The 14,688-nt window shown below is 32.2% G+C and overlaps 1 protein-coding gene across 3 annotated transcripts in view; it reads left to right on the forward strand.

The window, feature by feature from the left end:
- The window catches only part of LOC129921314 (protein expanded), a 55,333-nt gene that overhangs the window by 20,928 nt on the left and 19,717 nt on the right, over window positions 1–14,688 (forward strand). For 2 of the 3 annotated variants that reach the window (XM_056003102.1, XM_056003103.1), the window contains exons 2-3: window positions 6,901–7,038; window positions 7,124–7,269. In XM_056003102.1, the coding sequence (XP_055859077.1) occupies window positions 6,947–7,038; window positions 7,124–7,269 (238 nt within the window). In that variant the 5' untranslated portion in view covers window positions 6,901–6,946. Of the gene's footprint in view, window positions 1–944; window positions 1,464–6,900; window positions 7,039–7,123; window positions 7,270–14,688 lie in introns of those variants that run through there. The other variant, XM_056003104.1, reaches the window with a different exon arrangement.

A 14,688-nucleotide genomic window follows, 5' to 3' on the forward strand; every position in this document is an offset into this window, starting at 1 on the left:
ACAAAATAACAGTCCAACAAAATAAAAATCGTAATCACTGGAATTAAATAAGTTCAAAAAATTGAGGACTTCATTCACATCAATTCCCTATTAATTGTCTGAAGTTATTAGAATAAAGTTAAAATTTTAGTTTACAGTTACGAATACCTTCTGACTTAAGTCTTTAAAATGTAAGTCATAAAACTTAAAAGCATATTAATTTAATGTTGCAATCTAAAAAAAATATCTACTGACTGTAAGGAAATTGCAATTTTGTAACAAACAATACCTAATGCAGTCAATTAATTTATATCAATTTATTACTAAATATTATTTCTGAAACTAAAAGATGCAATAAAACTAATTATATAAGTTATCAATTTAATTAACATTTTATTCAGTTAAAGTCCTACTGCTAGGCTCGTTCAAATTGCAGTTAACTACTGACTGCTCATTTTTTTTTAAAAAGGTGGGAAATAAGTCCACAATTATAGATTTGTTGTAAAAAAAATCCTGCAAGTATATATTCAAAGGCTTCAAAGGTGAAAAATACGTATAAATAATGCTGTGGAAACAGCCTTCTGTTCTCCCGTTTTGAATATTTCACACTTTAACTTTTTTTGGAAATTGGATATTTAAAAAAGAAAAATGAAAGTGTGGTTTTATGCCCTGTTAAAGAGGATCATAAACACATAATCAAATTCTGGAGTTATGTGCCACAGAGGTGTGGTGGTCTGTCTTTCAATCTAAGCCGGAGGAACATCGCTTTAACCTTTTAGAGCACCTAACTTATTATGAATGATACACTTTAAAACATTCACTAAAGACCTTATTCAGCATCAGTAGGTAAGGTCTAATTCATGTTTCCTCCTACAAATCCCTCTACTCTGATTCCTAAAAATTTGTAATCGTGCGCCTTGATCTACGATTTCCCTTCAAAGTAAAATAAGGCCCTGGTAGCCTTCTTAAGTTGCGGTCTATCAAGCTTAACTACTTCATTACAAATTACATGATGTGCTTGTTGTCTGCTTACATAGTTATTGAATGAATCATCATGTTTAAGAGACTCTAAACAAAATTGACAAGAGTCTACACTATGTGTTACCTATTATTTACAGTTTTTGTTTTTTTCTTATTTTTAACGAATTCACATTGTGTTGTGAGCTTAACCACAGCCAATCACATAAACTTCTCAATCAGACTGTGACCGCAAAAAAAAAACATAGCTTAGAGTGTGAGCTAAGTGCAATGGCATGCGTGTGACTTTCTTGTTATGTGTGATGTGATGAACCATTATGACCGCGGAAAGTTGTAGTTTTTTTTTTCATGTTTTTGTTAACAAAATGAATGAATGTATCAAGAATGTTAACATGGGAATTCAAAATGTCGTCATGTCATGTTGTTAGTGACCCAGTGTTAAAATGAGTGAAGTAGACAGTAATTTGATTGTTTATCATCAGATTTTAAAAATATTGTTCTGAAAGGTGCTTAGTTCTATAGAAGTTGTTTTATTTTATATTTATTCTGTTTTAATTCCAAAGCTTTTCAAGGCTGACAGTAAATACCAATTTAAAGTGCAGTGATGCGAAAACTAAATATACAATTTTTGTTCCGCTCGTGGATAAGTTTTTTTTTTTTTTATTGTTAATGGTATAGCAGTCATAAAATTATGAAGTCTCTTAATGAGCTGAAATTGTTTATCGTCACGAATGATACCGGCAACTGCTGAAAATTTGAACAATTATAATAAACAGAAAATATAAAAAAAAATTAAGACAAGCATTTTTGCTAATTTCAAATAAATTAGAAAAACTGTTATAATACATAAAATTGATACGAATATTTAGTTTTTTTAGCCCCTCCAAGATTTGCCACACGTATTTTTAAGAATTAAGAATTTAAAAAGAACACAAAGTTCTAATCATTGCACAATTATTAGTACTTTTATTGAACAAACAGTTTTTGAAAAAAAAAAAAAAAAATTTAGATGGGACATAACTCCACATATTCATTTTTTTTGGACCCATGTCCCATTACGGTCAAAATTGAGTTATAAAACCCACTGAGGTAAGACATAATTCCATTATATTTGTATAATCTATGGCGTTATGTCTCTTAAATAAGTCAAATATGACTATTTAATTTTTTAAGAACCAATTACTTAAAAAAAAATTAGTTTTATGTAATTTTTTCATAAAAACTTTCCAGCCATACTTGGGTAGAATGCTGATTAAAATTTTCCAATTAAAGTGATTAAGCTAAAAGAACAAAAATTCACATTCTGAATACAAGGACTGATACTCTGTCATTTCCCCTAATCCTGAATACCTTGCCGATGCGACGAATGGAACTCAAGATAAAAGGTTTTTTAACTTACCATATCGGCTTTCTTCTTGGAGAGTTTTGAATTCAAAATAACAAACAAAAAACTAAACAGAAAAGTCTCCAAAGTAAAGCCACTTAAAATGCTTATATCTTGAGTTCTATTGATCGTATCGTCAATATTGATGTCTTTAGGCTTAGGGGAAATGACAGAGCATCACTTACTGTGTAAAAAATTTGAAATAACGGCATTCCATGAAAAATGGTAACTTTTTATAACTAGGAAAAAGAGTAATAGATGGGATTTATTGCAATGAAAAACTTCTTTAGAGGCAGAAAACTCTTTGTCAAGAGTTAACAAGTGTTTGCGAACTTAACTCCTTAACCTAAATCGATATTCACCTAGCCAAACTTTTCATCAAGCTTTAAGTAAAAATAAACGCTTAAACGTGGTGCACTTAATGTCGCATACGTTACGCTACATATGTATCTAGTTTTTAGTAACTATATTTGGTAAATTGCGACTTGTGGACGCTTCATTACATAGAAGGGATAATATAAAATTATTTCTAAGTGTGCAAATCGATCTAAAAACTGTTACGGCACTTAAATCTATTACAAACACCAAAAAACATGCAAAAATTTCATATACGTTACAATGGAAAGATCCAATAGTGTGAAAGCTGCCAGACTTTTGAATTCGTTATAAGAACACATGAGGCTACAAAACTGCATACTCGCATTTTTGTTATAGTTCCAATTCCAAAATTAGCTGTGGGCTCTTAGACTATAAGGCCCATTTGCTCATACGGATCATAAATTTGATTCATAGCTAGGTCGAACATAGTCCTTGTGTTTTACTTAGTTTATTCTAAGTTGTTAAAAAAAATGTATGTTTAACCTAGCAATGTTTTACTTTCATGCGAGAAATCGCTGAGAACTTCAAATTCGAATGTCAAATCGATACAAACGTCAGTTAATTTTATTTTTTTTTTGAGCAATTAAGCTGAAATTTTTTAATAATTTTGTTATTTTGTGGGTTTTTATTGCAAAAATTAATTAAATATAGTGAAACTGATAAAAAATGTGTGTTTGATTTGATAAAAAAAATTATTCATGTGATGGAAATTTTTTACAAATGTGTTTGTGTGTCACAATTAAGTGACAGAAAATTGACAAATATATGAAAAAAAAATTGACAAATACTTCTGTAAACATTTATGCGAACAATTGTATCATGGTTAACGTATAAAAGTGAGTTCACCATTCTTTAATCAATTACTGATGTTAATTTTATAAGCTGCGTTCCTTTGGAAATATTTATCTACTTTTTAGTACTTAAAGCTGCTTTGAACTACTTTTTCAGTATAGCAAAGTAGTTCAAAGTAGTTATAAGTACTAAAAAGTAGATAAATATTTCCAAAGGAACGCAGCTATAGACAACATCATTTTTAAGGGATGTTATGGCTTTTTGCTCAATAAAAATTTCTTATGTAGATCATAAAACCCTTATGTTCTACTATTTCTTGCCCCTAAGTTATGTTAAACTTAGAAGAATTTATGACACGAGTTAAAGTTCGTGCAAACGATTATGTAGAACTTTAGGGTTTATGTTTCACATAAAGATTTAAGTTCCGTTTCAGCAAATGGGCCTAATTGTTTTTATGTTTAATCTTTGTATTTTGTATTTGTATTTATTTATTCAGAAAACATTAGTATAGTTAAACATTTGTAGTTTTTAAAGAAATACAAAGTACAATGCGGTTATATGAAATATTTATACAATTTTTTTTTTAAATGAAAAATCTAAAAGTAGTGTTTTTTTTTATAAATTAAAACATTAAATTTAAAAAATTTCAGCATTTTAAATGATTATTCAAAGTTTTTGTAAAATTTAGCAAGTTGCTTATCCTTCTCAATTCAACAGGTAAAACATTCCAAAGACTAACAGCGTAGACGAAAAATTGTCGTTTGGAAACAGTGCACTTAAAAGGCGGGCTTATAAGAACCCGAGCTTATAAAAACGAGTTTTTTGAACAAATATTCAGGTGTCCCTGATTGCATCAAGTTGAATAAAAATATAGGATAATTTAAATGTGTATGAGCAAACAGTTATCTACAGGAAACATAAAGATCCCGATGAGCCCCATCTCACAATATAAAACGAAATATTTTTGTGATAATACTGTGGTGGCTATGATTTCTCTTTCAGCTCCATTGGAACGTTAGATGATTATAATGTTGACAATTTTGACATTTTGTTACATTGCGATATATTTCTTCTGACAACTTTTAATAAAAATAATATTAAATTTTTTACAAGACATGTATAAATGGTGTCAAAAAGAGAAATATTTTGAAACAATTGACTTAAATTTTTTTTAAAGCTATTTGAAATTCAATTTTTGAGTTATGAAATTGTTCCGGGAACGCTTTTTTGGGTATAGTAAGTAAACGGAATAAAATAGAAAAGAAAACTTTTCTTATCAAAAGAAATATATTTGTAATGCATCTTGAAAAATATTATCACAACAAAAACATTACTGTTAAAAAAAGAGCCAAGTTCTCCTATGTTGAAATTATGCTGGCACAAAAAGTACTGAGATGTAAAAGTGTACCAAGTTCTAAAGTTTGGGTTCAAATTCGTATCAATAAAATTTTGATTGTTCTCTTGACAATTTTTCTTAATTATCGATTTTTAAAGTTATTTCAAAAATTGCCAAGTAAACAATCAAAATTTTATTGATACGAATTTGAACCCAAACTTTAGAACTTGGTACACTTTTACATCTCAGTACTTTTTGTGCCAGCATAATTTCAACATAGGAGAACTTGGCTCTTTTTTTAACAGTAATGTTTTTGTTGTGATTTCACTACTTTTTGCAAGGTATGGCTGTAGAATATAAAATCTCTATATTTGATGAAAATTCAGTGAAAATGGGTGGTTGCCACGCCCCCTGCCTGAAATTCTCAAACTTTAAATTTTTTCCTTTGTGTAAACTACCAGCTCCTCCATTCTACCAAATTTCAAGATTCTACGACAATCAGAAGTGCTCTATAATAATTTATGAAAATTCAGCGGAAATGGGCGGTTGCCACGCCCCCTGGCTGAAATTCTCAAATTTTAAATTTATTCCTTTGTATAAACTATTAGCTCTACTATTCTACCAAATTTCAAGATTCTACGACAATCAGAAGTGCTCTATAATAATTTATGAAAATTCAGCGGAAATGGGCGGTTGCCACGCCCCCTGGCTGAAATTCTCAAATTTTAAATTTTTTCCTTTGTATAAACTATTAGCTCTACCATTCTACCAAATTTCAAGATTCTACGACAATCAGAAGTGCTCTATAATAATTTATGAAAATTCAGCGGGAATGGGCGGTTGCCACGCCCCCTGGCTGAAATTCTCAAGTTTTAAATTTTTTCCTTTGTATTAACTACCAGCTCTACTATTCTACCAAATTTCAAGATTCTACGATAATCAGAAGTGCTCTATAATATATGATGAAAATTCAGCGGAAATGGGCGGATGCCACGCCCCCTGAATTGAAAATCTCAAATTTTCGATTTTTTCCTTTGTATACACCACAAGTCCTATCACCGTGTAAAATTTCAAGTTTCTACGATATCGGGAAGTTCTCCATAATTTTGATGATCTGTCAGTGAGTCAGTGAGTCAGTTACGGTTTTTGCGATTTTTGAAGCCCTATATCTCAGAAACTACTCATCGTAGGAGGCTGAAATTTTGTGAGGAGTTTGGTTTTTACGAGCTCAACAAATGTAGTGAGTTTGAAATTTCTAGCATCTTTGGTGTGGAAGTTAGAGGGGGGTCGAAAATGGCCTGAGTTGTTTCCTGTAAATAAGGGTGTAGTGCCAAAGTTGCTAGAGAACTTGGCTGGGCACTACCGTGCCCCTTGATTATATCCTATTACAACCTATTATTTTAATCAATAAATGATACACAATTTCATTTTAAGCTGTTTTGATAAAAAAAAAATGCCTGGAACTCAAACTATCCACCTACATGATTTTGACTTTTAAAATAATTGTTTCCTCATTCTAAAAAGGTAAGAATAGTGATAGTTGATAGAGAAGGTTAACAAAAAACAACCATTTCCTTCTTACATCTAAGAAAAAAGGTGTTATGGAAATGCCCGACTTTGCCTTTTCACTTGTCAAAGAAAATGGAAAATATTTCGTTTTCATATTTAAAATTTATTATTAAAAACAAAACTTTGGGCGAAATTTGTACTCTAACCTCAATTGAGTCATGAAAGGGTAATCCCTGCCTTCCTATTGCATTCGCTGGTCCTTTTGTATCTATTACCTGAAACCCAGATAAAAGTGACATCGACTTTAATATAAAAAAGTAGATAACCTAGTAGAGAACCTTTGAAGATACAATAGAAAGTTTTATGTGCCTTTGAAGATATGTATAATACTATCTACTTGGTATTTAAAACGTTTCATAGAATTTGTTTAAAGAAATTCATTTTTAATTTTAACAATTATTAAAACAATATTATTTTAAAATTCTCTTATAATAAAAAAATAAGTTCCATTCTTATTTGTATTGTTGAATTTTTTTTTTTCTAGAAAATATTTCCGACAGCAAATCGCAGTTAGTAATGAATGATGCAGCATGCGAGCTTTTTGTACCGTCAGCGCGCCATTAGAAGTATGCGCGTCATCAGCCGAACAACTATCACCGGGCTCCCGTTTTTTAGCTCTAAGGTAAAATATTAATACTTCATCCAAAATACATCTCTAATTTCTTTTAACTAAACCTTTTATATATATTTTTGTTTTACATTTTCAGATTATTAGGAACACAACAACCCAGAACATTATACTTCCTAGTCGATGCGAAGAGTCGAGTCAGAGAAGTATACACACAAACATGCCTACATTTTGCAACGCAAGGAATGCTAGACACCGAACTCTTCGGTTTAGCAGTACTTATAGGTAAGTTTAATAAAAAAACCCTCTAAAATATATACCAATTATAAAAGAAAGAAAACTCCATGATATTATACCTATAGTCCAAATAAAGCTCTTAAGGCCATATAATTTAATTAATGAATAGTGTTAGGCATTGATATCGTAGCATGATTATCATTTTTTGTGCGTGCTTCTTGTTTTAGTTTTTTTTTTTTTGAACTTGTTATAGGCGTTTGTGTGTATTTGTGAATACATAAAATAATTAACCAAAGAGTAAATTATCGGAGAAAGTTTCACACACAATCCATTTTCCCCCTCTCAAATCCCCCCAAAAATGCCGCCATCAACATTATTATATGCAATCCACTACCTCTCTCTATATATGATTATATTATTATGGAAGTATTCTATCTTCGAGTTTGCTGTTGAACTCTTTCGTTTTTGTTTTTTTTTTTTTATTTGAAATCTATTGCTACACCGCGCTCACCATGTTTTGCGTTATCGGTCACTTTTGTGCATATATTTGTAGATATATAGATTTTTTTTTTTCGAAATCGGATACATGCATTGATTTTTCTGAAATGCATACATACTTGTTAGTTTGAATGTATGCTTCTAACAAGTTATGAGCGGATGTACTAAGTGGAAATTATATGCATATTTTATTGGGGCTAATGGTTGTGAACGCGCAAGTTTTAGCTTTATTTCTTTTTTTTTGCACTTGCGAACAAGTGAAGGAAAAATGAAATTAGATGGAATTTTTTTTTGCAAAGGTTTTTAATTCAAAAGTAAAGACTTAATTATAAGAAAATTGAACAAAATTTTAATAAATGGTAAATTTGGCTACGGTGCAGTTACATAATTTACAAGTTTAGGTGGTGATAATTTAATGTGATCATACTAGACCTTCTTTGGAGAAGAAATAAATCCCAAGGAGTAAAAATAACCTTTTTATCCACCTATCACTTCAACATTTTTCTATCGTCATACTTCTTTTTTTGTATCTTCTTACTTCTAACTTGTTTATGTTCCAACTTCCAACAAAAAAAGAGGTATCTTCGAAAAAACATCCGTGGTGGTAAATCGATGAATTAAAATCAGCCGTTAACAGAAAGTAACGACTTTTTGATAAAAACATAGAGTTTTATTAATTGTGTTATTTTCAATAATAAGTAGCTTTTTGATTAATTTTTTTTTTGTTGATTCAATTAAAGAAGGTATCTTGTCATTTGGGGAAAATTATATTGCTTTTTTCATGTTACTACACATTTAAAAATGCATTAGAAAATGAGCAATTTTGATGTTTTTCATGAAATGATTATTCAAAAATAGGGCCAAAAATGAAAAATCCGCTCCGACCATATTCTAATTTTATTCATTACCTTTAAATTGACATATATATCATATGTGTTTTCCACTTCAGTTTCTCATAAACTATGCAAGAAAAAAGTTGTTTTGGACTATTTTGCAAAAAACTGTTACTGAAATATTAAAATAAGGTATGAATAAAATTTAAAAAAATAAAAATGTGGCTAGATTATATTTTAGATTAAATGTCAATCTTTCATTATCAAATTAGTTTTTTACGATAAGTTTTCTGTGGACCACACAAACTGTGCAGAAATTTTCCAAATTTCTCGTTTTTCTCAAAATTTTGTCCGGAGGCCTCTTTAGTTATGATGGAAAACAATTCAGAAGGATTTTTTTGACACTCACTACAATTGCTGTAATCGGCCATTCCAAAATAAGGGAGAGAAAATACTCACGCTCGTTTTCCAGTGATCTTGTTGAAGAATCAATTTTTTTTTATAACTTGGTGAGTTGCAAGGGCTTTAAGTTGATGTTTTTGTGTTTGATGTTTCACGAAAAACGAATTAAACGTAGCTAAATTATTTACAGACAAAGACCGTTTTTATATGTGAATAATATTTGGCTACGTTTGTTTATTTTTTTCGTTTAAATTCTAGGAAATCATCTCTATCTTAAGCCCATAAGACTCACCAAGTTCCAAGAAAAAATATTTCTTCTTCAACTTACAAATTACAAGGTTTTTTTGGTCAACTTACTAGACCTTCAAAGAGTTATCGTTTGTTGGATTTTAGTGCCGGCCAACCTGGCCGGTCTTTTGAAATATGTTGCCTCTGATGCTGACGTTAGAATTCTGTATTATTCTTTTCAAGGCCTTGTCCAAAAAGTTTTTTTGCCATCAAAGGTATCGGTAAGCTCTTTGTCGACCCTGAAGCTTGAACTTGGTGGGAATGCTTAAAATAGACATATATAACGCTATACAGCTTGTCTCAGTAGAAAATGTCATATGCGGCCTTGAAATTGACTTTTCTGGTTTAAAGCCACACTAATATGTAATTACCTATCACATTGTTGACGAACGACTTAAGTAGTTCATATATTTCGACAGAGTTAATTTTTATGCGGTTTTAAGGAGACTAGTTCTTCTGAAGTTGGCGCAGTTCAGAGTCTGCTTTAAACAGCTGCTTTTTTAAACAGCTTGCCAGCAAAGCCGTCATTTATTGGACTTAAGTTATGATATAACTTTATTCACTTCGCCTAATCCGGGGAGACGGAAATTTTGGCCTTCAGCGTCTGTCTTTTTTTTTGGGAGCAATTGGTTTCGTATTGCCATAAAAGAGATTCTAGAATTGATTTCATCAAATTCTCAGGACCGCTTGCGACTCTACTACTATTTTTGATTGTTCGCTTCTTGGCAATGCTGTCACTGGTTGTCTAAACTTGCTGCTGGCGTAGGACTTCTTAAGAGGTTATTTGAGACGCTATCCGAAAAAAAAACCTGGCAATCTCTTGCGATTGTAGTCTTCCGACATTCTCTTTATTGGTGATGGTCACTGGCTACTGCCAGGTAGTGATCGGAATCAATGATGTCTCTTCAGAACATTCTGATCTAACTCAATAGGTAAGCCTACTTTTTGTAGGGATCCTGAGAGCTAAGAACGCTTATAGATTTGGTTGAAAATGAGTTACAAATAATCGGCAAAACCATTGGTTTTTTCCCAGTTGATTGATGGCACAGAAGGCCTATTTTCGATGAAGTCTAAAGTCCTTGAGCCTCTAAAATGGACGTTAATTAAGAACTGAGCATTGTTCCTAAGGATGGTATAAATAGACTTAATGTAAACTAAATGTAAAAGAATAAGTGAAGAAAGCCTAAAAGTCCAATGGAATTTCAATAGAGCGTCTATATATTAAAATTTAATATAAAAAATGCACCTTAAGCTGATAAGAAGATTAAACCGCGAATACACAACACAAAATTCAAAATATACAAGTTTTTGGACTTCAACTTCTAGAAACTTCTTTATTATTTTTTTTTTTTTTTTTAACATCTCATAAAACTGACAGGCTTTAGCTTTAGCTACATCAACAACATCCATGGACTTTCTCTTCCCCAAGACAAACTATCTAAAAAAGCCAGAAGCCAACTATATTGCCATCACCAAGAGTAGCAGCAGCCAGAGCACACACAACTATCCACCATCACCATATTTATGTTGTTGATGGGGTGAGAGTGCCGAGGTGCTCTTTTAAGGAAATGAGGAGAGTAAGAGGAATCTGAATCGAGGTAGAAAAAAAATTAAAAAAAAAAAAAAAAAAATGTGGAATTCCAATTTATATTTCCATTGATCCAAGCATACTCGTTTATTTCATTCGAGAATCCATTCATTAAATTGACCATGTGCACTTTATATGTGCACGTTATATTGTTTGCTGCTGTATATGCAGACGACAACATACCGATACTTTACTATACCAACATCTCTTGGCATTTTATATTTTTTAAGTATTTTCTATATAAAGTTTATTCGTTTATATAGAGACGTATATCTATAAGATACAATTTGGATTTTTTGTTTCTTTAGTTTTTTGTTCTATTCGAATAAAAATGATCTCAACCAGCGCAAAGACAATGTGGGCGCGCGCTCAGTATAAGTTTAAGAAACCCAAACGAACGAAAAAAAACAAGCAAAACTTCAAGTCATAACCGAACCACATGAAACAAACAAACAAAATCAGCACAACCAAAAGACCAACAACATTCAAAAACAAAGAAATTACTAAAATACACGAATAGGTCGCATGAAGTTGTTGTCAAAACCAAAACCAAAGGACTAAGAGCCTATATCAAGTTATGACTTTTTTAAGATTATTGATTTTTATTTTTAAAGTCAAGAACCATGAACTAGTTCCACAAAATGTTGGACGTAATTTACTGGCATTTGATAAGGTGACCCGGACTAAGTTACTTACCTACAAAGTCCATGGGTGATCCCTATAAGGCCATAGGAACTTAACTACACCTGTGAGTGGGTACGGTTTCCGAAGATGTACTCGATCCAGCACTTCCCAAATTCCGCAAAAATTTACAAGACTGTTACATAATAGCCCATAAGCTTTTCCATCTTTCAGTTTTTCTGATGCCTTTTTGATTGAGCAGGTTTTAATATATTGCTTTTTTTCGAAACGCAAATTCAATGGGTTCCTAACCTTTTATCCAAAAAAAAATTGATTAAGATGTTTTTTAAAATTTTGAATTCGGGCATAATTCCATTTTTCGCTCTGCGGAATTCCACCCAAAGACACTTGAAAAACCTTGTGACGATGATTCGGTGGAATTCCATTCCTTTTTTCAGCTCTAATGTAATAGCTCTGCAGAGTTCCGCCTGACCAACGCCGTACTATTATAATTATACCGCAGAATTAAAGCTGCACGTAGCATGCGGCGGAATTTTCCGCTGGTCAAGAAAAGATTTTTTTTTCCTCAACGTCACCGCACGAGTGATAACATTAATCAGTAGATTGACGCAGCGTCAACGCACTTGTGTATTGTTCCTGCAGAATAAAATGACTGCATCATGCGTTAAAAAAAAAAAAAACGCATGTTCGCACCTGGACCTTTGGGTATATGTAGGTTCTCCTGGAAAGTTTCGAAAGTGTCTTTCTTCGATTTGCATGTTGGGGACATCAGATTTTTCCTTAAGATTCCCCCAATGCTGCTTCCTTACTTACTTACTTGATAACAATGAGCAACGCCATAAGTTGGTTACGCTACAATCCATTGTAGATTTGGGCATCAATCAACAAGCTTCTCTTTAGCCAGCCCTATTCAGGAATGTGCTCCCTCAAAGTTCCTTTTAAAGAGGTTTTTGAACATGGTTTAACGAGTTCCCCAAGAGTATTTCTCCTGAATTCTGGCTTGCGAAATCAGGGCTTCTTAAATTTTACGACCCAAAGATTTTTTTTTTGCAAAAACAATACCTTAACCCAAAATTGTGTCTTTTTTCGTGCAAAAGTTAAAATAGAATAAATTAAAGGAATGTTTAGAGAGATAAGAGAGAGAGAGAGAGAGAAGAAATAAGAACGAAGAATAGTACGACAACCTGAAAAATGTAGAAAAGACAAAAAAAAAAAAAAACGAACCAAACTAAAGTAACCCTAATCTGGCATCAGGCATCCTTTGGATTGTCTGCAGGGTCTCAAAAAAAAAAAACAACACACACAAACACGTATAAACTCCTTCCTCCAAGTCAACCAGTCCAACAGCCAAAAAAAAAAATACGAAGAAGACAACACAAAGTTTTTCGTTGTTGTTGTTTGTTATTGCTCCAATCTTCACGGCTCCAAAAACTTTAGCGCGTGCAACAGGCCCAGAGTTACAACAATATAATGCCTTGCCTGTCCCTGGGTCTTTTTTTTACCCAGGTAAAGTCTATACCTGTAGATAAAGACCTATACCTCCTATTGCAGAATCTCTTATGCCATCAGAATAGCTCCTTTCTCTAACTCTTATTTTGAGTGTATTGTGTTTTTATAAGAACCTAGCAAAGTTGCCAATATGTGCATATATAAAAAAAATACTTTTCTTAGAGCGAAAAATAAGAATGAGAACAACAAAAATTCGTAACTTACCAATCGACAAAAAAAAAACCAGCTCGCAAAAAAAACCTAGAAGCATGCGCTATAAAATGTTGTTGATCTTTTTGACAGTGGGGTCTTTTCGATAAAAAAAGGGGTCAAGGGGTCTCTGAGTTTGTGGACCTTTGGAGAACTCTGGGATTACATTCAAAAACTTTTCGGTACTCATATGTTCTAAGCAATTAAACAGGATTTTTTGGAGACTTTTTTTTATGTCTGTTGGATCAAAGCATCAAAGAACTTATAAGCTCCAAGTTTGGCCCCACTGTGCAGTACACAGGTATGTTGCTAGTTAAATTGCATTCGCAAAAAAAATGTAGACAAACAACTTACAACAAACAACAAAAAAAAAAAAAAACGAACGTAAAACTCTACATAAAACTAAAAATAACAACAACCAACCAACTGCACAGAGCTTGAAAAAAAAAGGATATAAATTTATCGAGCCTTTGGACAAAAAAAAATTTATTTATAAATATACCTACATACCTATACCTACCTACATTTTATATCTACAAAATAAAAATAAGAAAAAAAAAAACAAAGCATAAGAAGACAACCTCCATCTCAACATCAACGAAAAATATAATAAATAAACCAGTCATGGAGCCACAAAGGAGATTGAAAGACATAAGACGCGTGTTCAGTAATTCAGGTAGCCGTACCGATATTACTTAAGGAATTCCATCTCTCGGCTTTTGCCGCGCCACGCTATCTCCACCCCACCGCGAGCCACCACCCCGTTCGCCGCCGCCACCATCTCTACATCGATCGGTCGTCTTATATTTTACCATTACATATCCACACACTATACACAACCGCCCGCTAGCCGCCGCATCCGATGGATGTATCTTTTGCTGCTGCTTCTGCAACTGCTGCCATGTTCACGTTCACGTCCACGTCATTTTCCTGTTCTTGCAGAAGAATTTCCTGAGGCTTTTTTAGAATTCTTCTTCTTTTTTTGTCCATGTTTTTTTTTTGTAGATTTTGTTTTTTTTGTTGTTGTTATTGCATTTTTGAATTGGTTGATGCTTCTTTTGAGACATTCTTATGATTTTTTGTGTTTATTTTTTTTTTGGTTTTGATTATCAGATTACACTTAGAGAAATTATTCACACGTAGGTTTACATAAGAGTATTTGACTAATGACTAATCCTGTATGAATTAATGATGAAGGAAAAACTCTCCACACTATAGACAAGAAAAGGTTAACAAAATGTTTGGAGACTTTGAAAAATATTGTTATCAGTATCATTTTGTTTACCCCATCGTCATTTTAACAGATCCACATTTGTCGGTGGTCTCCAAACGTATAAGAGAATGATAACGACATTTTTGGAGACTTTAAAAAATTAGCACAAAAGACGTGACGAAAATTTAAATGTTTTTGCTTTTTGATAGAAAAATAACATTTTCTACTTGTCTCCAATTCCACAAGTGAATATAAAGAGAATTTTTGGAGACTTCGATCAAAACAAGAAGTTAACTTTTGTACCC

The sequence above is a fragment of the Episyrphus balteatus genome, chromosome 1 (assembly GCF_945859705.1).
Source record: "Episyrphus balteatus chromosome 1, idEpiBalt1.1, whole genome shotgun sequence".
Lineage (NCBI taxonomy): Eukaryota > Metazoa > Arthropoda > Insecta > Diptera > Syrphidae > Episyrphus > Episyrphus balteatus.